At 44.5% G+C, this 25,346-nt stretch overlaps 2 protein-coding genes across 2 annotated transcripts; one reads left to right on the top strand and one right to left on the bottom strand.

Moving 5' to 3' along the window:
* Positions 1 to 1,473: 1,473 nt before the first annotated feature.
* cln6b (CLN6 transmembrane ER protein b) lies at positions 1,474 to 11,547 on the bottom strand. The gene is made up of 8 exons (XM_040132778.1): positions 11,486 to 11,547; positions 8,899 to 9,019; positions 8,534 to 8,632; positions 8,258 to 8,446; positions 7,411 to 7,466; positions 5,030 to 5,152; positions 2,306 to 2,434; positions 1,474 to 1,621 (listed from the first exon to the last, which is right to left on the bottom strand). The coding sequence occupies exons 1-8, from the start codon at positions 11,545 to 11,547 to the stop codon at positions 1,474 to 1,476; spliced, it is 927 nt and encodes a 308-aa protein (XP_039988712.1).
* Positions 11,548 to 15,283: 3,736 nt separating this feature from the next.
* Positions 15,284 to 24,430, top strand: fem1b (fem-1 homolog b). The gene is made up of 2 exons (XM_040133159.1): positions 15,284 to 16,009; positions 17,657 to 24,430. Exons 1-2 carry the CDS (start codon positions 15,762 to 15,764, stop codon positions 19,290 to 19,292), a joined length of 1,884 nt encoding a protein of 627 aa, XP_039989093.1. The 5' UTR covers positions 15,284 to 15,761; the 3' UTR covers positions 19,293 to 24,430.
* Positions 24,431 to 25,346: the final 916 nt, after the last annotated feature.

Below are 25,346 nucleotides of genomic sequence, written 5' to 3' on the forward strand. Positions count from 1 at the left end.
CTCCGATACAATAAAGACCACATCTACACAACCCTTGAATTAAAAAAATGTTTAGATCCTAAGTGGATTTCTGTTCTCCGGATGTGATCTCACAATGAAGCCCATTTCAGAGCAGCTTTTTTAAAAAGTCAAATGTCATCTCGTCCCACCAACACTGGTGAACATTTCCATTCTGTGACTGAGCAGCAAGCGTGAAATCCACCCGAAGGTCCAACCATAGTTCAGAGGTACAGGTGCAGGCGAGGCCTTGACATACCGGTCTTTTCTGACTGATACGTCCATGGTTTTGATGGTTTATTAAGCCCTTTTCGGATATGGAGCGTGCGAAGCTGTTGGCTTCATCGAGCTTTTAAAGGGATGGCGTTGTGTCAGTCGGACAGAGGCGACTTTTACGTCAATGCTCCTTACGGTTTCGCTCAGACGCGGCAGCACATTTATGGATAGAGGCCCGGACCCGGGAGACCTTTGGCACCGGGTGTGTGGGAGGGAGGGGTATCGCTGCTGGAAAAGCTTAAGGATACGAAGGAAGAAGAGCGTTGTTTTCTCACAGGCTGCGTCACTGGTGGATTTTAGAACTTATTTAGCTGTCGAAGCCCTAATTAATGAGCCTCTAGTGAATTGCGGATACATTTTCAAATACGGTTTCGTCATCCAGGCTTTTACATGGAGAACAACGTGCACAAGCACTGAACGATGTTGAGCTGAGACTGCTGCTTAATTCCCATTAGCTCACGTGCTGTTTGCACGTTGCTGGATATTTATTTATTGATGCAGCTGGCGGGACTGAAATTTGAACATGTAAAGGAGACAGCTGGTCTTGTAACACCTTTACCCTGGTTGCACATAATGAGGGGTACAATTATCTCTACACACTGATCCCTAATAACAAGAAATATTAAACCGATTTCGTTTTCTTTGAGCAAAATAAATGATGCTTATGTGAAACGCATTATTCCGTTCAGACTTGTGCCTTGATCAAATTGTTACAGATGTTTTTTGCCTTTATTTGAGAGATGGACAGTAGAGAACGAAAGGAAAAGCAAGAAGAGCAAGAGGGTAATATTTGTGACAAAGGTCCCCAGCTGGAATTGAACAAGAGTGATTTCATGGTCTTGGCCTTCAACCACTAGGATAAATCGGGACCAGACAATTCAGGTTTTACTGCAGCCCACTTTTTATGGGGGCGATCTACAGAGATACGTTTCCAACAATGAGATATCTGTGGTACCTTGTGACTACCGCAACATTTTACTACGTTTTTGTCTAAAGTTGGAATCTGTTGAGGTTGCAGTCAACCAGGCTGAGCTCTTTTTGTCCCTTTTTTGTGATCGCACCCTTAAAAAACTCTGCAGTCACCACCACAACGGTGGAAATCCGCCATTTGTCCGTTCAAACCTTTCTAGCAGCAAAGCAGAGCGTCTGCTCCACCGGGTGAACATTTTGTTGGAGGAAACGTTAAAAAGAGGCGTTCTGTTAGGTCTGGGTGCTCTGGTGGAGGAGGAGGGTGTAGACAGCACGAGGCTGCGGGACGTAGATCAGCCCGGGGTGTTTCTTCCTCAGGACGGCGTCGTTCCACAGACAGGCCACCCAGACCGCCACCAGGAACAGAGCTGCCAAGAAACTATGAGACCAGACAACTTTAGCAAACCAGGTTCTCTACAAAAACACATTTTCACACCTGTAGAAAGAGACTGAACTCACAGCTTTGCTTCCTTCATATAATCATATTCCTGTCATCTGTTTACTTTAACCTCTTTTTTACGAGTACATATTCTTTTCATAATTTTCGGTTTGCGCCGCTGCTCCGTATCGTACAAACGTGCTCATCAAAATTCATCGTATCTGTAAAAACATCCCCGGAGGGGAATATACTGAAGTGACTGGAGCATGACAGACTAATGTGACGGCAGTCCAATAGATTAAACTCTGCTGTCAGTGCGGCCACTGTTGGAGAATTGTGCCTCATCCAGACTTCAGCCCACTGATTGATGTGCAGCCTGTAATGGTGCAAGCAGACCAGTGTAAAGACACCAGCGGTGACACGTTTTGCCCAAAATGTCCCTTTTTCCCTCTGACGTTTGCTGCCCTCGCTCGGAGAGGAGCCTGAGTGAGCTGGACTGATCCGTTTTGTGGTAGTATTGCTGGAAGTCGTGTGACTTTTTCCAACTTAAATCCAAATTCTGAAAGGATCACTTCTGGTCAATAGATGGGCTTCTCTTTGGAGCCGCCGATGTGTGCCGTTTGGAATCTGAACATTTGAATGTACACTCCCATCAGGGCAGCCAGTGCGTCCGTTCGTGTGTACCTGTAGAGCAGGAAGAGACCGTTGCTGTCGGGAACCTGGCCCCGCCTTCTCCGGTGCATCACTGTGGCGGTCATTGCGAAGAAGGTGAAGATGAAGAGGATGAAGGCCTGTCCCTCAGTGACCAGGAACCTGTCAGGAACACAGGGAGCGTTAGCGGCTCCGTTCTGTGAGCACAGGGCCACAGGTTCAGTCCCCACTGTGATTTCAAACCAGAAAATCAATAACAAATCGATGAATAATAAAGGATTTCCGTTCCTTGGTTCTGCCGGTGCAGGATTTGGGGGCGACATTCGCCTCTTTAAGCCCATTGACTTGTAGTTGCGGAGGTCTTACATCACTGCCGACCATTTTTCAGAGTTTGGTGGTTGTTTTCCTTCCTGTCAGGCACCTGAAACCGACCGGGACAGGTAATCCATCATAGTGGATCAGTTTGACACTTCATTAACATGTTGTTAAGCACATTACTTTTCAATTTGAGGATGTCTAACACTCAAGCAGCAACCTCTCTAAACTCCACTTTTCTAAGGGAAAACTTACTTCAACTGCCTCTATTTATTGTTTATAACCCGTAATATTTAATGGTCAAGTGGTCAACATCGCAGAATAATGTAGTTGTAAGCAGATCTGAAGTCTCTTCGAGTGATTATCTCTCCTCCTGTGAAGCACCTGTAACTTGATGCTGGTCTATAAACAGATAATGAATGGAAATATTATATGACAAATTTCCTTATCTGCTTATAACAATATAATAATGTATTATTATTATTATTGTTAGTTTTAGTATAAATTTTATATAACAGCATTAAACTGTTGCCAAAACCAACTAAGACTTATAAAAATGTCTTTTGTCATTTACTTTTTTATTGTTTGTCTGTCAGATTAGTTTATCTGACATAAAAATCAAGAAATAAATGTAATACTTCAACAGCTGATTCTTCAGGCTTCCCTGAACTTTCTGCTGCAGTTTACATCAACATACTTCCAAACCACCACGGGTTGAAATTTGAAAAGATGCTATAATGAGACAAAATAATAATGATGATGGCGATGGCTGCCTGAAAGCCAAAAGGTCAGTCTTAAAATTGAGGTTTTGATTGGAAACTATAGTCAGCATCAGAGCGAAGGATCTTCAGTCTGTATTTAAGGGCAAGAAACACTTAAAGCCCCTGACGTGGTCGACGCGGTTCTTGAATTCTGGGCTGTCTTCAGTGACTAATGTAGTTAGAGCGACACCTGAGAACTACCTAATCAATTATTACTGGAGGCCACACACACACACACACACACACTTCCTCAGATGCTGCCGATGAATTTTTCATCAGACGCTAGTTACAGTTTCCTCTAGTGTGACAACAGTCAGAGGTCACCACTCAAAAACCAAACCTCATCACACTGTCAAAACTCACCGAGAGCCAGAAAAGAGTTATATATTCATCACATGTTCGCATCCATTATAAGAACATCCTCCCAATGTAGCAGGCCAAGTCTAAATTAATCATAACACATTCACTGCGGTTACAGTTAGTTTGAAAAGGCTTTCAAATGTTAACAGACGACAGAAAGCTAAGAAGTACAAGTGAACCTAAGCGTGTTTGTGGGGCGAAAATGTGTAAAATGTCCACACACACATTTCATACCCAGATTTCCCACAGTAAAAACTCAGAGCCTGTGTATTCTGTTTAAATCATGACATAAACGGCCTGAACAGTCTCGTTACCATCACAGAGAGTTTTGTGGTGAAACAGAGGGATCTTGGTTGTTTTTGTGAAGGAGAAAATATCAATTGTGTGTCGACCGATTTGAATCAGAGGGTGTCTGGAGTGTGCGTTGTCGTCAGACAGCCTCACGGCTCTGACATACTGCGCCGTCCTCGCCTGTGGCAGCGGGACCACGTCGCTCGTCCGCGCCCTCCCTCTTGTTAATCCCCGTAGCTGGTTTCAGCTGCTCTGAGGCTTTGTCTCCCACTTAACACGTGTATTCCAGAGCTAAAAATAAGAACAAAGTGCCGACATATTTGAAGAGCATATTTGCTCAAAACAATAAGAAACAACACTGCACAGGCAGGAGTCCATGCTAAAAACTGGATAATCCACTTTGAGCTATGCAGTTGTGAGTTATTAACCTCCCTGTAGTTTTTTGATCACTTCTTGTCGGTGGACACGTAACATACTCCTCTGGGTTTTTATTCAAAGGTCCTTGTTTGTTTTCTTGTTGACCCCTGAGCTCTTCGGGACTGCGTTGACCCTGAGGAAGAGGGAAGTAGTCTCCCCGTGCTGCTGACCTCGCTGGACGTCTGTCGAATGTGCTGAAGTCGAGCGAAGACGGGAAGCCACGTTTCCTCCTCTCATGGTTTACAGAAAACTAAACGCAGCCCGTTAATGGACTTCGCCACTGGACTTAATCTGGCAAACACAGGTTTCCCTCAGTGACTTCACCTGTTTCTCACTTTGGGAGAGTGTTTCTTTACAAAGAAAAATCATGTGGTGAGTTTTCCTCTGTTTCCCTCTGGGTGAAACACAGTACACAAGAGTGCACGCTAGAGTCACAGTGAAGTGATCAGTCAATGATCTGCACCTCCTTCCTTCAGTGCCTTGCTCAAAGACGCGTCAACAGGACACAGCGGCTGCTAATAGAAACACATCTACCTTTGCAGGGACTGAACCTCCGACCACTCAGTTACAGGACAGACCCCCTGGTTACAATCAAGTAGTAAAGCAGTCTGACCAGTAGTAGGCGGCGTTTGGAACGAGGAGCATCCACGCTGCTGAAGGCATCCTCTCCTCCTGCCTCCTGTGGCGGAAACAGCCACTGAAGAAGAGCAAGAGGATGAGGAAGAGAGGGATGTACCTGGAGAAGGGAGGCAGAAGAGAAAGGATGGTCAGTGCTGACACCTGGGAATGACAAATCCTCCACCACTATATCCACACAACACAGTTACGTCGGCTCCAAGAACTGTTCCGATTCAAAGTCCTCATTTAGCACAGCACGGTCCTCTGACTGTTCTTGCTTGGGCCACGTTATTGGGGACTTTTATCCCCGCCGGCTGGACTCTCAGCGGTGATAGCGGAGGGCAGTACCAAATTCTGTGGTGAGGCATTTTTGGTCAAGAGATTAACCATTTGGATTTCAAATCAGGGTAACGACTGCCTGAAATTTTGCTTGGACATTTTCAGTGACGCGAGGGCGCACCAGCACCAGCTGGGCAGGCTCGCTTTAGCTTGCATGTTAGCCCCTGAGATTCAGGCTCCCGGCGAAGTTTAGTGCTTTGTATCCTAAGGTAGCGGCAGAAAAGCACCGAGAACCAGCAAATGAGAAGGTAAATAAGATGAAAAAATAAAACAGGGTTAAATTATCGAGTTATTCAATAAGGAAAACTAGAGAACTCTGTATATTCCTTAAATGCTTACATGGTGCTTATTTCTAACTGAATGTGTGTTAAATCAAATTACCACAGCACACCCCTGGCAGATGGTCATCCAGCACAGGAGTTCTGGTTTGGGGCTCAAGGTTAAATGCAATGAAGCTGCTGTTTGCACTGTACCAGACTTTTGCCCTGGGGCCCCCAAGAAACTGAATCCGGCCCTGACGATGGATTTCTGCCGGGAATTATGGAAGGTCAACAAACCCTGTGTACCTGTAAGAAAGATGCAACACATCTGACAGCGGAGGAGGAAAAAGGAGGAGAGGTTTCTCTCCCCATCAGCGGAGGTGAAACGACCTGCGTGGGGGATCTATGGGTATGTGGGGGCTTCGCAGTTAAACACACAGTTACAGCATCTGCTGCCGAATCAGGACCGACCACACCACGGAGCTCCGGTCGTGCCGTTTTTGTCTCTGTTCCTGTTCTGCAGTGTGATAGCTTCCTCGGTTTCTGACCCCAGGGTGTGATTAGTACCTCAGAGGCAGACAACCCAAACAAACCTGACAGGTAACACTGTGCAGCGTTTCCAGGGGTGGGAACTAACTAAGATCATTTGCTCAACGACTCTACTTAAGTACATTTTTGAGATAATTGTACTTTACTTGGGTATTTTCATTTGATACTGCTTCATACTTCACTACTCCACTACACTTCGGCAAGAGTGACTACACCGGTCCAATAAACGTAGTGGGGTAAAAAGTACATTTTCGCTCCCGAAAGTCAAGTAAAAGTACTTGTACTTAAGTATTAATGTATAAGCACGAGGAAAAGAGGAAGAAGGCAGCTGACAGACATGACAGATCCTCCTGTAGAGGTGTCGGTGGGAGGTGTTTCTGAGATATCCATTCAGTGTTTTGACATTCAGTAATTTCCTCACCGTGTAGTCGATTTTATGAGATGAGCGCACATCAACCAGCACTGATGTTAACAACGACAGCGTGAATGTGCCGGGGTACGGACACAAGTAAAACTGACAAGTGATTAAAAAATATATATTTTCCAAATAATTAAGTTTCAATGAAAAAAGAGCGATAACAAAGTGGAGGAAATGTAACACAACACTTTGTCCCGACGACCTCAGGTCATGAATGAGTGTGAACTGTACCTGAGGAGATTTTAACCATATTCAGGTTGGATTTTAAAAACGCAGCATTCCCGAGGGTTGCTGCTCTCACGGTGGTGCCACCCTTAGATTGTTTTGTTTTTAACATCAGCATCTGAATGGTGAGGGCACACACACACGTTTATGACTGTACAATATAAAACCGCCGTAGATCAAACACAACAGCTGCATTTTGTCTCCAACGGTCCGTCTCTGCTTTGTCAGGAAGTAACTGTATTTCCAGTCATGCTGCACTTGATGCCGCAGGGATATATGATATATATATCTTTTTATTTCTCTGTTTTTTCTCAGAGCGGAGCGATGGACATTCTGCGTGTTTAAGCTTTTTCAAACGTGTAACTAAGTATTTGTGAGGTGTTTGTAAAGATTGTGTCTTCGGTAGGTTTTTTCTCGTGGCTTTCTAACATCAGAATCATCTAGGACTTTGGAAAAGTGACCGGAGACGGTCAGGTTACATGGTTGTTTTTATTATTTCATAGCTCATTGATTTCACAGTGGCGTTGTGGTCACCAGACTCAATATTATCATGTTACAGTAAAGAATAGTGTTGGACCTTCTTACCACATCAGATGACCAAGGGTGTCGTCATAGTAAAACAGAAGCTCAATGGCATCGATCTGCAAAACACAGTAACATCCATCAAGCTTATAGACCCCAGCCTCCGCCATGGATGCTGATAGTTGCTGCTGAGCCCACATTTCTGGGGCCATCTTGTCATTTGATGTCGTATTGTTGAGAGGTCACTTAGGATTTTTGACAAATTCCAGTTCCAGTTCACAATTTCCCACGTTGCCAATTTTGTGTCTAAAACGTATTTTCTCACACATACAACAAAGTTGTGTTGAATTGATCAGAGGAGTTTAGATCAGTCGCTAATTGTTACAGCTCTAAAATGAAATGAAACTCACTTGTGCTGATGAGGACCCCGTCACATGGTCCCAAGCTTCAGAACACGTGACTAAGAAGACCCTGAGTTGAGATTTCTTTGGCGACATCAAGACAACGTCAAAAATCTAAGCCAAGAGCAGGGCTGCATGTGGCCATTCTTTTTGCTACGGACCGATACAGTAGATCAGTCCCCTTTTCGCTTGGTGAATGAAGGTGGTTCACAATACATCTGTGTTATAAACAGAACGTTTCCGTCGTTCAACTGATTAATGTTTAATCAATGAACCGTTTCACCACCAGCAAAACAAAGTGTTGCTTAACTCTATGTGGATTTTTATTTTATTTTTTTAGCACCGTGTGAACGTGTCGCAGCCATGCTTTGGTCCAGGTTGAGGTATCGCGACAAGGTGGATAGATTTTCATAAAGTGGAAGACGGAAAACTGTTTCACCAAAAAACTACAGGAAAACACTGATGGTATCAGTGAGTCAGGGAGGGGATTTATCTGATCCAGGACCTACCAGGGAGGCGGGTCTGAGGTTCTGCATGACTGGATTCTCTCTGACAGACAGGTGCAGCTGGTAGCCGGTCAGCAGGAGCCGACGGGTGACGGAGTCGGCCGCCAGGTGGAAGCCGGTTGCCATGACGACGGCGACGATCCCGAGCTGGACGGCCGGGAGGGGCGGCATCCTGGGGCTGCGTTCGAGCATCTGCGACAGAAGAACAGATGTTCGACTGTGACCCGAACTGGTCCTTATGTGAACTGAATCAGCGTGACGTGTCCTGTGTACAGTTACTTTGAGCAGCAGCAGCGGAGTGGTGATGTTGTACAGTATGTGGAGATATTCTGCAGCACCGGGACGGTTCGGAGGAAACCAGTCTGCCGGGAGGACGAGCTGCAAAAAGATTTAGGCAAAGCAGACAGATTGGATATTTTAATTCTCTCCCACATGACTACATTTATGATTTTGATTTACATCAGTGTAAACAGGCTGAAGCCTTCTGTCAGAAATACCTTTACCATCAGCTGTGTGTCTGGGTAAAATAATATTTCAACCCAGAAAGAAAGTTCCAAGAGAAAATGAAAAACTGAAGTGTTGCTTTGTGTGTGTAGCCTGGTGCTAGGGATAACGCAGAGTCCACTGTCAAGTCAAACTGTTACCATGGCAACAGGCCGGCCCACATGCAGGATCCAGTTCTGGACGGTGAACCCGAGCCAGAGGTCCAGGTGGAAGCGGGGCTTCGACGGAGCCGCCTCCGTCTCTGCGGAACCAGCCGACCGGCTGCAGAACACAGACGCACGTTACAGAGGACAGAGGTTTTCTATTCAACTGAACTGGCATCAGACTCACCGAAGCAGCAGTTAATTACTCTCCATTGTGCAGCGGAGGAGAGCCTGAATGTTACAGTGATGGGGTGTCTGAGATCGGCCGCCCAGAAAAGAAGATGTAGTGATGATGAAGTAAAAATACAGCAACAGCATCCAAGAGTATTTAAGCACCAGCTCGGAAAATAGACACCGAACTAGACAACAGCCTGACAACTTTACAGTATCACTGAAACGTAACGTCCCATCACCACGGTACGATAGCAGGTCAGTAAATTCAGGCTCAGGGACACAGACACAATTTTCCATCCACCGCAGAAAAGGCCGGATAATGATGATTTTGACCTTCAGGTGCAGCATCTCCTCGCTAGGCCAACTGCTGTAAAAAACAACTCAGCAGTCTGATCGATTAATGTTTGATTGTATATAAATTACAGATAGTTTCACATTTGCAATCAAAGAGTTGAACGAGTTTGATTTGGAGGTAAAAGATTAATCTTTGTTTGTGTTTCTCACCTGATCACACTTGAAAATAAAGGCCCGTTTTCCAGCTGTTTACTCAGATTAAAGCAGCAGAAAACACCAGTTGTTGTCTCACAATTGTCCTTAAAAACTGGGACAAACCTTAGAGTCTGCAGCCAAGCAGCCGCGCTGCTCTGAGCTAGATGCTAACATCAGCATGCTAACACACTCAGTGAGCAGGTGTAATGTTTACCTTGCTCACTGCCCGCGTTAGCATGCTAACATTAGCTAACTAGCAGCAAACACAGCGTCCGGCTGCGGCCGATGGGAACGTCGTTAGTTCTGCAGGTATCTGGTCACAAACCAAAATACTGGACACATTAAAATGTCGACCTGATGGTGGCGCTAGAGGAAAACTCAGAGGATCAGCAGAGTTCCTATTACAGTTCATCCTGCGGGGAAGATGAACGTCTGAACCACATTTCATCACAGTCCATCCAACAGCTGTTGAGCTGTTTCAGCCTGGACAAAACCACCATCCACAGAGTCGTGCCGCTAGACGACCACAGAGGAGGCACTTTAAAAAAAGAAAAGAAAGAAAAGCAGAGTACTAAACAGTCCTGAAGCCAGTGAAACCGGTGACTCGTGACCTGACGTATGCCCTCCGGCCAAAATCCCCGAACGCTGTGAAAGCTCTAATCTCATCTGATCATCTGTCGCACATCCAGCGGGGGACAGGCCACTGTCCTGCTGCTTTCACTTAAATTCAGCATTCATTCATCAGCAATGTGATCGGGTTAGTCCCGCTCACACTCGCAGTCTCATTCCCAGAGAGGAGCCAGCCAGCCAGGACTCCAGCAGCGGGACCGACTTTAAAGATGGAAACCTGCAGATCCAGTCATATGTAAAAACAAAATGAAATTTGATATATTGCAGTATCCAGTTCAACCTCTGGACTGACTCAATTTGAACCAAAAAAAAAAAACGCCGCAGAAGGAACCACTGATTTTCTGATTGGTGGGGTAGAGAGACCTTTAACCACCGTAATGATGATGTTATTCATTTTATTATATTACATTACAGTATAATTTAATTAGATTTTTGATGTTTTTTTTAATCCTTTCATGCATTATGTCTTTTGTGTCTTGTTATCTGTGCAAATAAATGAACTAAACCGATGACATCTTTATTCTCATGACGTTAGTGCGTAAGTACATACAGGAAGTTTATCACAGTGAAAAATCCCATTGTGTCTCCGTTGAGTATGTGAAGAAAGAGGACAGTTACAGAAAGAGAAGATAATAACGAGATAAAGTGCATTAAACAAAAATATATCTTCTAATGACAAATCTGTTTTAACAAAAATAACAAGCAGTGGTTCTGCTTGTCTGACACCAGTAGATTGATTATTAATCTTTGGGAAAAGGAAAATCTGCCTGAATGAAACAGGAAACCAGTGGTGAATATTTGCACTTTCAATGCAACTGACGTTTACAGCCCTTTTTTTTTTTAATGCAACAAATTATAAGTGCGAATGAAAATGGGGGGATGGGAGTGAACTTTGTGTCACAAAATGGGCAAACTCGGCTCATTGTGGCAAACTTTAGTCTCAAAACCGCCAATATTTTTCCCTCAGAATGGCTGACGGCCAACTGCCCCTTCACAAGAGAACCAATGAAATCCATCCAGTAAAAAGCAGTTTGCGGCTTTCCACCTGTGACTCAGGGGCTTTACCTCTTATGAAGGGAGTGAAGAAATGAACACTTCTGTTTGTAAACTCTACTGTGATCTGTGTTGAGTTTTAAACAGAGAGCTATAGGAGGAACTTTAGTGGGCTATAGGTGCCATAAGAAAACCAGGGAGTGAACCTTCTAACGTTACAGAGCTGTGGCACTAATTAGATTTGAATGGATCAGTTCGTTAAGGTTGACACTAATTATGAAGAATTCATTTTACAAACCTGCACAAGAAAGTTGCTGCATGCAGAGCGGAGCTCTGTCTCTTCCGGATGGACGGCGGCATCTCTCTTCCAGCTCGACCGTCTGTTTGTGACAGTGTGTCTCAGTGAGAGCCGATTAGATGGACAGTAGAGACAACCCTGATGTCGTCACCTCCAAAACTCCTCATTCACGTCAATCAGCTTTCACGGGTAAATCCTTTCCCAGTCTCACAATGTGTTCTTGACTTTTCCTTCCATCGCTGCTGAAGTTGAACACGTCTCGTCACGGTTGTCCTTGGACTGAAACGAATCCTTGTAAAAAAAAAAAACGCAAACACAAATCACCTCATCATAAAATACCCGGAGCCTCTGTGCAGGAGTTAACCTGCAGGTTCATCTGCCAGCAGATAAGCCTGTAATCTGTATAAACCTCCTCCAGATGTTTTATTAGACAGCATTAATCTGGTTTCAGATGAACGTGGCTGGAAGCTTATGCTCCAACTGAGGTTCACTGTAAAGACCAGGAATACCTCTAAAACGTGTTTTCATTTGCCCGAAAGGAAACTGGAGCAGAGGAGAGACAAATGAAGAGACTGTAGTGTGAGACAAAATGTATTCTCTGCATCATCTGACTGATCACAGCTCAGTTATTATACGTAGATCTGTTATGACGAAATGGTAACAAGATCCCACACAGTCACTCTTAATAATCCAGGTTTGCCCAAGTGTGTCATAAAGCTGTTTCCACCAGCAGGGACAGTACTGCCTGTTGAGCTGCGTCCCAGTTCTGTCCTACAGTACGCAGTGTTTGCCGTGACGTGTTACTATGTAGTTGGCCAGGGCAGCCATTTTAATACTGAATTATGTACTGTACAGACACGAGAGTGGGATCATTCTTAACATCTGACTCTCGCAGCGAAGGACAAGAGGAGGGTTTCCCAAAAGGCTGAACTGTGGCCTTAAGTTACAGATGTTGAAAGCTGAACTCAAATGGTTTCACTCGGGAATTCAAAAAGGATTCGTATTTGAGAGCAGGTTTCATATCTGATTCAGTTTCGATAAAATTCTATCCATTCTACCCCGTTTCAGTTGGAGGACTGGTTGTGTGGAGAAGTAGGCGAAAAAGTGTGAAATGCTTTTTATCAAGCAGTGGTCTCTCAGTTGGCAGTGCACATGATGAGGGCTACTGATCCAACAGCAGGTCGGCGACTGGGTGGAGTCCTGGTGGTTCCATCTTGAATTCAGCGCGGCATTTCTGTGATGTCCTGCTCCGGACAGGTGGACCCGAGGAGTAGGACGAGGCTGTTTTTAATGTCAGTCCCATTCACACTGTGTCCAATTCTGTCTCTGTAACTCAGCAACAGCCACTGACAGACACAGGCTCACACACACACACACACACACACACCGCCAGGCAGTCTCAGCTGAAAGCACACAGAGGGATGGAGATGTGTATGCAGAGCCGTTCAGTGTGAAATAAGTAGAAACAAAAGGCCATTATCAGTTCAGAGGACGTCACGTTCAGACTTGTGTGCTTGGCAGTTCGAATGTGGTGAGTTCAACCCCAGAGTCCAAACTCTCGAGGATATGAGGATGCAGCGTAATGGACGGGCTATTATCAGGCTTATATCGTGTAGTCTGGACCAGGCGTAAGAGTCTACGGCCACGCCAGCAGCTCTGTGAGGCTGCACTGTGGCAAATGCCAACATACTCACAGTGACAAGTTTACCACGTTCACCGTCCATTTTAACATGCTAACACGTGCTAATTAGCAGTAAACACTAATTAAAGCTGAGGCTGATGGGAATGTTCTGCAGGTATTTGATCATAAACCAAAGTACTGGACAAAATAAAATGTTGGCGCTAGATGAAAAGTCAGAGGATCCCCAAGCCAGCTGGATTCATCCAATGAATGATCGTACACAGTTTCATGTCAAATGTTGTTGAGATATTTCCGTCTTCACCGAAGCGGTAGATTGACCAACTGACAGACCAAATGTTATTGGTACAGAAAAAGTTTCTGTCTGATCGACCGTCTTAAATGCCAGTAAAGACAAACACCCGGCAGAGCTGCTGTCACTGACCCGGAGTTATGTTGACTGATCCCAGCCATGAAATACAGATGTCACTCCTCACCAGATGTTGCTGTGATGCAGTTTTGTTGCTTCAGAACTGCAAGAAGACAAAAAAAAAAAAAAAGATATTTAACTGTTTTTATGTTATTCAGACGTTTCACTGTGGACAAAAGTCTCTGCCAAAACCACAAGTTTTGGTGAATCCTAGTCATTTTTCACTTGAAAATGGCATTTTCTTTTTAAATTAGACGCTGCAGTGTAGCTATACACTCTTCGAGATGATTCTCAGAGGAAGGTCAGAGGTCAAATCATCCACAGTCGGTTGATTTTACGGTTCAGGTAAAACCAGGTTCAGGTTGACAGCAGGTTTTCTAGTTTTCTCTGCTGGTAGAAACCCCCCAGTGAGTCACACACAGAAGCGCGGTGCTGCCTGGTAAGTCTCTGCTAACAAAGCTGAGTCCCGCTGCAGGACGTCTGAAAGCTGTGAAGCCCGGGAGGCGAGTAGGATTCAAACCCAGAAACCCCAGAGCCTTGAACCACTCAGCTGTCCCGACCACCGCAGAACGCAGAGTATGGTACATGGCGTGTATATGGCGTGTTCCAGCGGCTCCACACTTTTCATTAACGCCACAGCTTGTTTGAAGCTATTTTTCAAAATGTCCTGGACAAACCTCTGAGACCTTCACTGGAGCTGCCGAGGCAGAGGTCAGGCTCTTATAAACACGCTCTTCAATAATTAACACACATCCATATTTGTTGTACTTTGTTTTGTTTGTCTGTTTTATCCTGAATTTTGTGTTGAAAAAACAATCTCGCCGTGAAGGTCCATTTAGTAGCTGTTCTGGAGCTTTCAATCACATAACCCTCAGCAGATGGAAATTGCCCAGTCGTCATGGAAATGTAGATGTTTCAGTTTCCAGTTTTCTTAGGATTTTAAAGACTTATCATACATGTTGGCCGATTAACTGAATGAATTGTGTCATGGTATGGAAATACGAGCCATGTGTTAAAAGTTGCATGATAAAGACGCAGCTGGTAAAACAGATAAGGCTGTGAAAACATAAAATAAAATGACATTTAAAAAATGCAAACGTTGTATTATGAAAATTAGTTGCCAGGAAGTACCGTACTTCCTCTTCCTTTCTTTCGAAACTGTGAGTGTAGATTTAGGGGGTTTTATGTATGTTGTACAAGGTGTTGGCTTTATACTGTAGAGCCTTTTCGAGACACTTTGGGTTGTTTTTATAACAAATATTTTGTGGATTTTTTCTCTTTTCTTTGCCTTTAAAAAAAAAAAAAAAAAATTCTCTATTGATCGACACCTTTAAGAGAAATGTGTGATTTTGACAGCAGTTCATAACTAAACAGGTAACATTTTCCTATCAAACTGTAGAACACAATAAAGGTCCATATCACCTTTGATTTTCTTTTTCTTCAACCGAAGCTGGACACAGAATGAGCAAGGCATTTAGCCTGCCCGCAAATCTATTTCTTAACGAGAAATCTGTTATATATGGTTTGATAATTGAATACGTTTTAATCAACAAACACCTGAGTTTTTAATCTTTTCGTCTACATTACCGTTTATATAAGTCTCACGGACTGTTTACCTTTATTTTTTTCATTTTTAAAAAAATTCATATTATCTCGTATTCATGTTTGCATGTTGTCTACAGTGGAAGAGTGAAATAAAGTTATTTTAGGAGGACAGAATGTGGAACATAGCTGCTGGAGAACGTTCCAATCGGATGTATTTTTAAATTGAACGGCAACTTCCGGCAGATGACTGGCTAGCGGAAGGTGAAAGTGATTGTGTTTGTTTTTGATTTTCTCGCCTTTTTTTTGGAGTTTTCAGGCAGAAGTCGAACCAGGGGACGACTCGTTTGAGCGAGTAACAAGGCACCAGTTTAATTTTTTATTAAATCTGGAGCTGAAAAGTGTCGGTTTAAATGAACAGGTCGCTAACGTTAGCAGACTAGCTAGCCGGCTAGTCCGCTCAGCCCGGAACCCGGACGCACAGTGTCGGAGATTTAACCTGTAAACGTTCATCAGTCGGGCTCCGTAACGTTTCTATTGTGGCTGTACGGGAGAAGATTCCTTTTTCATGTGAGCACTGGGGCCAGTTTCGACAGTTTAATGGGAGGCGGCTTGCTTTGGAGGAGTGGACATTGCGGGCGTCAGTTGCGAGGAAAGCGGAGGTCCTGGCTCCCTGTCGGGCTCAGATGGAGTCTCTGGCCGGTTACGTGTACAAGGCAGCCAGCGAGGGCCGAGTCCTGACGCTGGCCGCACTGCTGCTCAACCACTCCGAGGCGGAGACTCGGTACCTGCTGAGCTATGTGACCCAGCTCGCCGGGCAGAGGTCCACCCCCCTGATCATCGCAGCCCGGAACGGACACGACAAAGTGGTCCGGCTGCTCCTGGACCACTACAGAGTGGACACTGAACAGACCGGCACGGTTCGGTTTGACGGGTAAGAGCTGCCGTACTCGCGTTTTCTTTATGTTGGAGTTAAAGGTGAGGTTCACCTCTTTTAAAACGTATTTTCTTACTTCCCACCAATGGGATCTTCTCACGCAGATAATTCTGGTTTGATTGTTTTGTGAGGTTTTGTGACACCTGAGATTTCTGCCTCCACCCCAGTACAATATGAATGAATATTTGTGCTGCTCACAGCCGGGGCCGCAATGATTAGTTGATTCATCAGTTAGTCGATTGAGAGGAAATTAATCAGCAATGGTATTGATCATCAATTTGATATTTAAAATGAGTAATTGATTATTTGAGAGAATAATCAGGAGATTAACGGTTCATGTAAATGACCCCAGTTGCAGGCCTTCACACATCATTGAAAAATGACATGAAAAGAATTCAACATTCAACTTTCTGGAAACAGTGTCTGTGTCAGCCAAACCTCCGGCACCAGTTTTTAGAGGGACTCTCTCTCTACTACCTCTAATCAGTCCATTTTCAAAATGCTTGTTGAGTAATTTTCTTAAAAATTGGTTGATGTTTCAGCTCTGAATGAAACAAACAAAAAAAAAAACCACCTCCAAAAAGAACGCCTTATGTAGGTGTGATGTACCAAATCACCCTTACGACGCTGTCCTATCTTGGGTTTGAGACTGTTCCTGTCCCAGCCCACAGACCTTCATTCTGTGAACAGCTTCCAGTGGAAATACTTCTGTTCACAGTGTGGTCTGTGGTTTGTCCGGAGTAACGGGGACATTGTTTTTGGAGAGACATGTTGCTGCTGCTGAATTTTTTTTTTTTACGATTACCATTATTTTTTCAGGGCTGTGAGCTGCACAGATTGAATGGGTCTGCATGGTAATTTACCAAACAAAACCAAATGAAGAACTGTCTACACGTATGCAGGTCTCTCTAGTTGAGTAAGAAAATATATTGTTTTCATATTTTGATAATAACGGACCCTTTCGGGCTTAAACTATGTGAAGTTGAGACCCATCATAGTTTGTTATTGTAAAGATGCATCGGTATATGTTGGCGGTGGATTAAAAAAATCATCATAGAACGGGGCTGGGTATCAAACCACAATACTTATTTGACCTTTATGTACCAATAAATAGTTTGGTCAGATTTGTAGTCCACTTTACTTATTCTTTCAACTCATGATTTTGCCTATTTTATACTATATTTTACAGAAGCAAAGATGTTTTACAGTGTCAGCACTAGCATTAGAAAATCAGAAAATTTAAATGGGACCCAGCCCGAGGACGACGTCTTGTTTTTGTCGTCAGTCTGGGTCTCATTTAAATTTTACTTAGGTGGCGCAGTGACTTAAGATTTCTTTGTGTTTATGTTTGTCCTTCAGTTGTTCACATGGAAATGACGTCAGAAATGTTTACTGATTCAGAAGTGTGTTGAAATAGTATGCTCAAGTGCTTCCTAATCAGAAGTCAGCTCTTGAATACGGTCAAGTGTTTCTCAAGAGTTGGAGTTCTGAGTCAGGCCACCTCAACCTGGGGAAGCACTATCAGAATAAAAATGCCGATCATGTTTGTATCCGTCGTTAAAACTTAAAAACATTAATGTATTTATTGAGTGTTTCTCTTCCCGTGGAGCGTGTCCTGACCTGTTGTCGCCGTCTGTTTTGCAGCTACGTCATAGACGGGGCCACAGCTCTGTGGTGTGCAGCTGGAGCGGGGCATTTTGAGGTGGTGCGCCTGCTGGTGAGTCACCATGCCAACGTTAACCACACCACCATCACCAACTCCACCCCGCTGCGGGCCGCGTGCTTCGATGGGCGCCTGGACATCGTCCGGTACCTGGTCGAAAACAGAGCGGACATCAGCATCACTAACAAGTACAACAACACCTGCCTGATGATTGCCGCCTATAAGGGCCACACGGATGTAGTTAAATTCCTGCTGGAGCAGGGGGCGAACCCCAACGCCAAGGCCCACTGCGGGGCCACCGCCCTGCACTTTGCAGCCGAGGCGGGACATCTGGAAATTGTAAAAGAGCTGGTTCGCTGCCAGGCGGCCATGGTGGTGAACGGACATGGCATGACCCCGCTAAAGGTCGCTGCTGAGAGCTGTAAGGCCGATGTGGTTGAGCTGCTGCTGGCACACGCCGACTGCGACCCCAGCAGCCGCATCGAGGCCCTGGAGCTGCTGGGCGCTTCGTTTGCCAACGACCGGGAGAACTACGACATCCAGAAGACATACCACTACCTGAACTTGGCCATGATGGAACGCTACCGCGACCCCGAAAACACCATCGCCAAAGAGCTGTTGCCGCCCATCGAGGCCTATGGGGGGCGTAGTGAGTGCCGGACACCGCGAGACCTGGAGGCCATCCGGGTGGACCGGGATGCGCTACACATGGAGGGGCTGATGATCCGGGAGCGTATCCTAGGCTCGGACAATATCGACGTGTCACACCCCATCATCTATCGTGGTGCCGTCTACGCCGATAACATGGAGTTTGAACAGTGCATCAAACTGTGGCTTCACGCGCTTCGCCTGCGGCAGAAAGGAAACCGGAACACACACAAGGACCTGCTGCGCTTCGCCCAAGTTTTCTCCCAGATGGTCCACCTGAAGGAGCAGGTGACGGCCTCGGCAGTGGAGCAGGTGTTGAGCTGCAGCGTGTTGGAGATTCAGCGCAGCATGGCTCGAGTGGAGTCGGCCGTCGAGTCGGAGCTGCCGCAGGCCATGGACAATTACGAGTCAAATGTTTTTACCTTTCTTTACCTGGCCTGCATCTCCACCAAAACCACCTGCAGCGATGAGGAGCGCGCCTGCATCAACAAGCACATCTACAACCTGATCCAGCTGGACCCGCGGTCACGTGAAGGTTGCTCTCTGCTCCACCTGGCCATCAGCTCCACCACGCCGGTTGACGACTTCCACACTAACGACGTCTGCAGCTTCCCCAACGCCCAGGTCACCAAGCTGCTGCTGGACTGCGGCGCGCAGGTCAACGCCATCGACCACGAGGGCAACACGCCGCTGCACGTCATCGTCCAGTACAACCGGCCAATAAGCGACTTCCTCACGCTGCACGCCATCATCATCAACCTGGTGGAGGCCGGCGCCCACACGGACATGACCAACAAGCAGAAGAAGACGCCGCTGGACAAGAGTACCACGGGAGTGTCGGAGATCCTGCTGAAGACGCAGATGAAGATGAGCCTCAAGTGCCTGGCAGCACGTGCCGTCCGGCAGCACCAGATCACCTACCGCAACCAGATCCCCAAAACGCTGGAGGAGTTTGTGGAGTTCCATTGAAACAGACCTGAGAGCTGAAGGCGAGACTTGAACCCAGGACAGACTGTTTGTTCTTTTTAAAGAATTTCTTATAATTTTCTAACAAATCCAAAAGGTGCTGAGGATGATGGTTCAGCACTAAAAGTTTTTGAGCATTTTTATAAAAAAAAAGTGGGTTGCTTTTTTTCTATTTTAAGTATTAATTGCTAAGTACCAGCAGCCACAGTTGGCAGCCTGTCTGTCTGTATCTCTGCGGCTCTCGGAAGGTCCTGCACTGACCCGCAGCGGGTTTGTGCCGTGAGAGCGGAGAGACGACAGCAGCCACTTCGCCGCGCTGCTTCTTGTTTTGCCTTATCTCCGTGCCAGGGAGCCGTCGTGTACACCATGTTACTGTGATCCTGTAGTCTGAGTGAATGAGCGAGTGTGACGGAGAGATGATCGGAAAGAGTGAATGAACGAGTGACTGTAGAGAAGCCAACAGACAACTGACCTCACCTGCTTTTCATGTTTTCATCCCACGGATCTTCTGTCACACACATGATTTATTTTTAATATGAGAAATAGTTTTCACTGGGTTTATTTTTACTGTAACAACCACAGTTGACCGGTGAGAAAAGAAGGTGGGAAAGCACACAAGGATCTGACTGCTGGCCAGAATTTGTACTAACAATCAGGTTTTTAGTTCATTATATTTTAAAAAAATAGGTTATTTTAAAGGGTTTGCTGGTAACCGTTATTAATGAGATTATTTTATCGCTTGGCTTGTTTCACTGAAACTAGACTGTGTGGCCCCAAGTATGCGGACACCGCTGGAGACATACTTTAGCACCTTAGTGCCGTTGAAAGGAAATCTTAATGCTACAGCATTGAGTGGTATTTTAAACCGCTTCCCAACCTTTTAGATTCTTTAAAATGACGTCATTACCCAGGTTTAATATGTCCATAATTGAAGACAGTTATTAATAAAAGAGACACTTTTCCCCTCTCAAACTGATTGATTTTAACCTTTTGCAAAGGCTGGAAAAGGTAAAATTATCCAGTATTTCACCAAAAAAAAGAGGAAATCATTAGCAAATATTGAAAAAGAAACCATAATTTTGAGTGACAGGGATTTTTTTTTCTCTCCAATCATGTCAATCATCTCGAGACCACTAGCAACCTGTTTTAGAACAGCTTTGCAGCAACAATATGCGTACGTCCCTTTCCTGTTTCAGTAGGACGGCGCATAAAGCCCCAGGTCCATAAAGAAATGCATTGCTGTCCAGTGAAAACAGTATCTCCATATTCTGTGGTTTTGAATTTTTCAGTAAAACATAAAGGATGAATTGTGTCTTTATAGATTTAAGAAGATTATCCTACGTCTCCTACGTTTTCAGAATCTTTTTGAAAAGTTGAGAGTTAGGAGCTACAGGGTTTTCACAGGACAGTGACGGTTTACCCAGTTTGGTGTGAAAGACCCAGACTGGCCTGCACAGTGTTCAGGTGTCCACGTACTTTTGGCCATACAGTATACAATTGCCAGTCATTAAAAATATGAAGCAGACTTCCCCAGAACTTGGTACCGAGATTTGATTTATTGTATGCAGATGCTCGTACGTGAGCTTTTTTTTTGAACCGTGTCTCTGAGGACATGCACAGAAACTGTGAGGGAGGGAAATCCCTATTTATTCTAATCTTTTTAAATAAACGGTGAAGTCGAAGACGTCGAGGGCGATGTCACATGGTTTACATTTTCCCACAGTGTTGCTGCGGCTTTAGCTTTTTCATCATTTTTGCTTTGTTCGGTTTATCTGCAAAGCAAACATGAAGAGGTTTTAAGAGACCCAGGACCCCGTCAGTCTGGGGTCTCTGGATCAGCATGGGGGACTTGCCATCAGCTCTGATTATGTGGTTTGACATGGTTTTATCATGGGTTTTATCATCCCTTGGGTTTACAGTATTTAGGACCAGGTCTGACTGTCCTCAAGTCCCTTTCATATTAGATCTCTTAAAAAAAAAAGACTTATACCCGTCGGTTTTGAGTAGGTTTTTCCACAGGTCCAATCAGGTCCAAAAATGAATTTTTTATTATCGGTGAATCAGTCGATTATTTTCTCAATGTATCGTTTGATCTGTAAATTGATAGAACTAAGTGAAAAATGCTTGTCCATACAGTCCACAGTTACTTAAGATGAAGAAGAACAACAAATCCTCACAACTGAGCAGCTGGAACCGAGGAAAGTTTGGCGCTTTTGACGGAAAAATGGTCAAATGATTATCACTATAGTGGCCGATTAATTCTCTGTGAATCCAATAATCACTTTTGTAGAGAGCAGGACTGGAAATTTCAGTGGGAATCGGCTCGTTCCATTTTATTTTGAAATCTGTCTCAGTGATCATACGTCAGCTACATGCTTTGGGTGGGAAAGCGGCGTCTTCTTCCCTTGGGTTTTCTGTTTTGGTGAAATCTTGTCATCGGTGTTCGGTGGTGGTGGCTATCAATGCTAATGCTAACTACGAAATAAATTCCCCGTAGGAGGTTGAGTTGCGAAAGCCGGTTCCATTTTGGATCCGGTTCCTGGTCAGCAAAATACACAGATTTGTTTCAGACGAACCCCTTATGGAACCTTTTATCGCTCCTTTTCCGACCCAGAACACCTGCAGGGAACGTTAGCAGCTTGTCGGCGCCCGTTGTTTTCTCCAGCTAAACTGACTAATTAACATTAATCGTGTGAAGTGTTTGGTGAAACCTTGCTCTGGTGGTTAATGTGCTCTCTCTGCCAAAGGTTGATTGACTGTGAGTGAAAACGCATCCCCCTGCACCATCAGCCTACGACCACCCAAATCAACTCCTCTCCAGAGAGTCGATCGGCTGATCGCAGCTCGGTGAATTCAGGAGAGTCCCACCTCAACTTTATATGCCTCAAATCAATTATTGGAGCTCAATTAATTTAACGAGATTTGAGAGGTGGATTTGATCTTGGATTCAGATTCAATAAAGTACAACCCATCCCCAAATATAAACCTCAGGAGAAACCTACCAGACACAGGAGGAGGATACCAGTTAGGTCATTCAAACTAATGAGAAGAAAATATTGACATTTATGTGTTTTTGTTGTTTATTTGTTTTTTTTTTATATAAGTTTGTCTGACGGCCTGTAGATGGAGGGAATCTCTGTTGGGTGTTTGATGCATATTGCTGCTCTGTGGAGAAACATTGTTAACTACCGACTCTTCATGGTTGAGTTGGAAGGATTGAAGGTCCTCTGAGGCCCCATTAATACGCACCGCTCGTGGTCTTTACGAAGCCCATTAAAAACCCACCGGACCGCACATACAACCCGCCACAGTCCGGCTCTAAATAAAGCTGCTTGCTTCCTCTCCCCTTTTTAAACAGAGGAACCTGTTCTCAGTCCAAATCCAAGTCAAACACATTCTGGACAGAACAAGGTTCATCTGTAGCTTCACATTCGCTGCACAGACACGAGAGTTGGATCAACCGGACCCACATCAAGTCTTTGCCAGAAAACAAACAAGCAGTTCCCAAAATGCCAAACTATTCCTTTACATGTTTGTCACTCATCAAGCAAAAAGTTCAAACATTCTCTGTAGGGCTGCAACTGATGATTATTTTGATTATCCATTCATCTACACATCTTTTTTTTTTTTAATTAAATAATCTTTTAGTCTAGTGCACAAAGTGTTGGAAAATTGTGATAATATCCGTCACAGTTTCCCAGAACCCAAGCTGATTTCTTCATATTGCTTGTTTTGTGTGTCCAACAGTCCAAAGTCCAAAGAGATTAAATCTTCATCTGATGAATTAGGGAGAAGAAGCAGCAAATTGTCACATTATTGAAGCTGTAACAGGTGAATGTTTGGCATTTTCCATTTAAACGATGAATCTTGTTGCCAATTAACTTTCTTTAGATCAACTAATCGATTCATCTACGAATAGTTTCAACACTAACTCTCTGGTTCCAGGTCCCTAGTTTGAGGATCTGCTGCTTCTCTCTGTTTTCTGTGACTGTAAACTGATTACCTTTGGGCTTGGGACTGTTGAAAAACTGTTTTTGTACATTTCGCACACTGAAACACGACATGAGAGATTTAACAATGGTTAAAGTAATCATCAGCTCCAGCCCCAAAGTGTACGGTATGTTGTTAAAGGTGTCAGTCGTGGTGTTTGTAACAGGCAGACTGATGAGGCTCCAGGTGTACTCTCTGTATTCAGACAGAACCACAGAGGGAACATCTGGAACCGTCTGTTTTTCACCGCTCCAGACTTCACAGCTTGGCCACATACAATGAATTAATCAGTGAGATGAGCTGCTGCAGCTGCAGTGATTAGTTTGAAGATACATCTCGCGTCAGATGATAAAGCTGGAGAGTCAAGGGAAAAAATGTGGCTAATTTTTCACACAGTTTTTCCCCAATACTTTTTGTTTCAGTCCCCAGTAAGGAAACACTCCCTTTTACATCCACATTTATTTCTTGTCTGTAAGTTTTGAAGCTGCAGGATGCCTGAGCCCCATAAAACCAGACTGTGTGCCTCAAGTCAGGTTTTCGATATAAGATTCAAGTCTGGAAAAGCGACAGATGAATCGTCTAAATGACTTTGGAAGCACCTCTGCGAGGTGTTTGTTGTAAATACAGAGCGAACCATGACTCTGCAGCTGCAGGGTCTCGTTCCCGCCTCGGTTTTCTTTAGAAGCTGGAGCGTCGGTTGTGATTATCTAATAATCACGGGTTGGAAAAGTTCAAATGAAAATGAGTGCTGGCAAAGGACATCAGTGTTCAGGATCAGTATTCGGAGTCTGATTTTCTAATAAAAGTACCGAATGTGAGCCTTTTCCACCAGCCCTAATCAATAACTGTATCTGTCCGGCGTCCAGCCGAGCTCAGTGTTTCTAGTAACCATGCGACCGGGTATTACAGTGGATCAGAGGGGACTTCTGCCTGGAGGAGATGATAATGTGGCGTTCAGGATGCTAATTTTATTTTTGTTTATGTAACACTGCAGGAGTGATTCTGTGCTGATGGGGAGCTGGGAGGTTTGACCTTTAACCAGTTTTCTGTGGCTGAAATGAAGCCAAAGATTCTCCACGTGTAGGGAGACTTTCAAAGATGTCAGCTGCCGTGTGCTTCCTGCAGAATGAGTGCTGTCAAATTAAAAGTTATGTCTTTATTCGCTAGTGTTCTGCTGTTTTTTATTTACTCTCCAGTGTTGATTATTACAAAAGCCAGTCAAAGAGGCAGGGTGTATGGACGCCTCTTTGTGCCAGTAAAAAAAAAAAAAAAAAATCAGGAACAAAAGGCAATCAAAAAAACGCAAGTCAAAATTTTGACTTCCTAAATCAGAATGATGAGATGACAGGTCAGGAAGTGCCTTTCATCTCAGTTTGATTCAGGAAGTTGAAATTGTGACCCGGGTTGAGGGTTTCAGCCTGAATGTTCTGCTTTAATTTTTTACGACGTATTCACACAGCAGAACAGGAATGATAGAAAAAAATGACCGATGTTGGGACACGTTATCGCCAGCTGGTTAGCTTTAGTGCTAACGTCGTAGCAGATACACAGAATAAATTAGCTTCTTCTGTTCTGCAGTGTGTGAAACCAGATCCACACAAACGTCGTACAGCTCCTAGAAAATGAGCTGAATGGCTTCTATCAGTGTTAATGTTGGATTTTACTTTGGTGCTTCTGCATTTGTCTGTTGACGTGTCTGTGGTTCTTTCATCGTCGATGTCAGAGATTCATTAATGAATGAATGAATTAGAATTCATGCCTTTTCACGAGATGCGTGAGTTTTGTTTTGAAGTCTGAGTGACTGACAAATTCAAGATGCACTTCCTGGTTTAGTGCAGGCCTTGACCTGTGAATTCACCGAGAGAAACTCGGGCCTCTGGCGTCTTGTGTTTTAATATTTAATGGTTTGTTTTTTTTCTCCTGTTTAGTTCTAGTTCATTCAATCATAAAGGCAGAGCTCACTTCCAAGTTCCCTGCCAAAATATGAGCTGTAGTACATAACATATCTATAAACCCAAACCCAAGTCAAATACAGTTTTTAGGGCAGAAAAACGTCCACTTCCATCA

Source organism: Xiphias gladius, chromosome 8 (assembly GCF_016859285.1).
Source record: "Xiphias gladius isolate SHS-SW01 ecotype Sanya breed wild chromosome 8, ASM1685928v1, whole genome shotgun sequence".
NCBI classification, from domain to species: Eukaryota; Metazoa; Chordata; class Actinopteri; order Istiophoriformes; family Xiphiidae; genus Xiphias; species Xiphias gladius.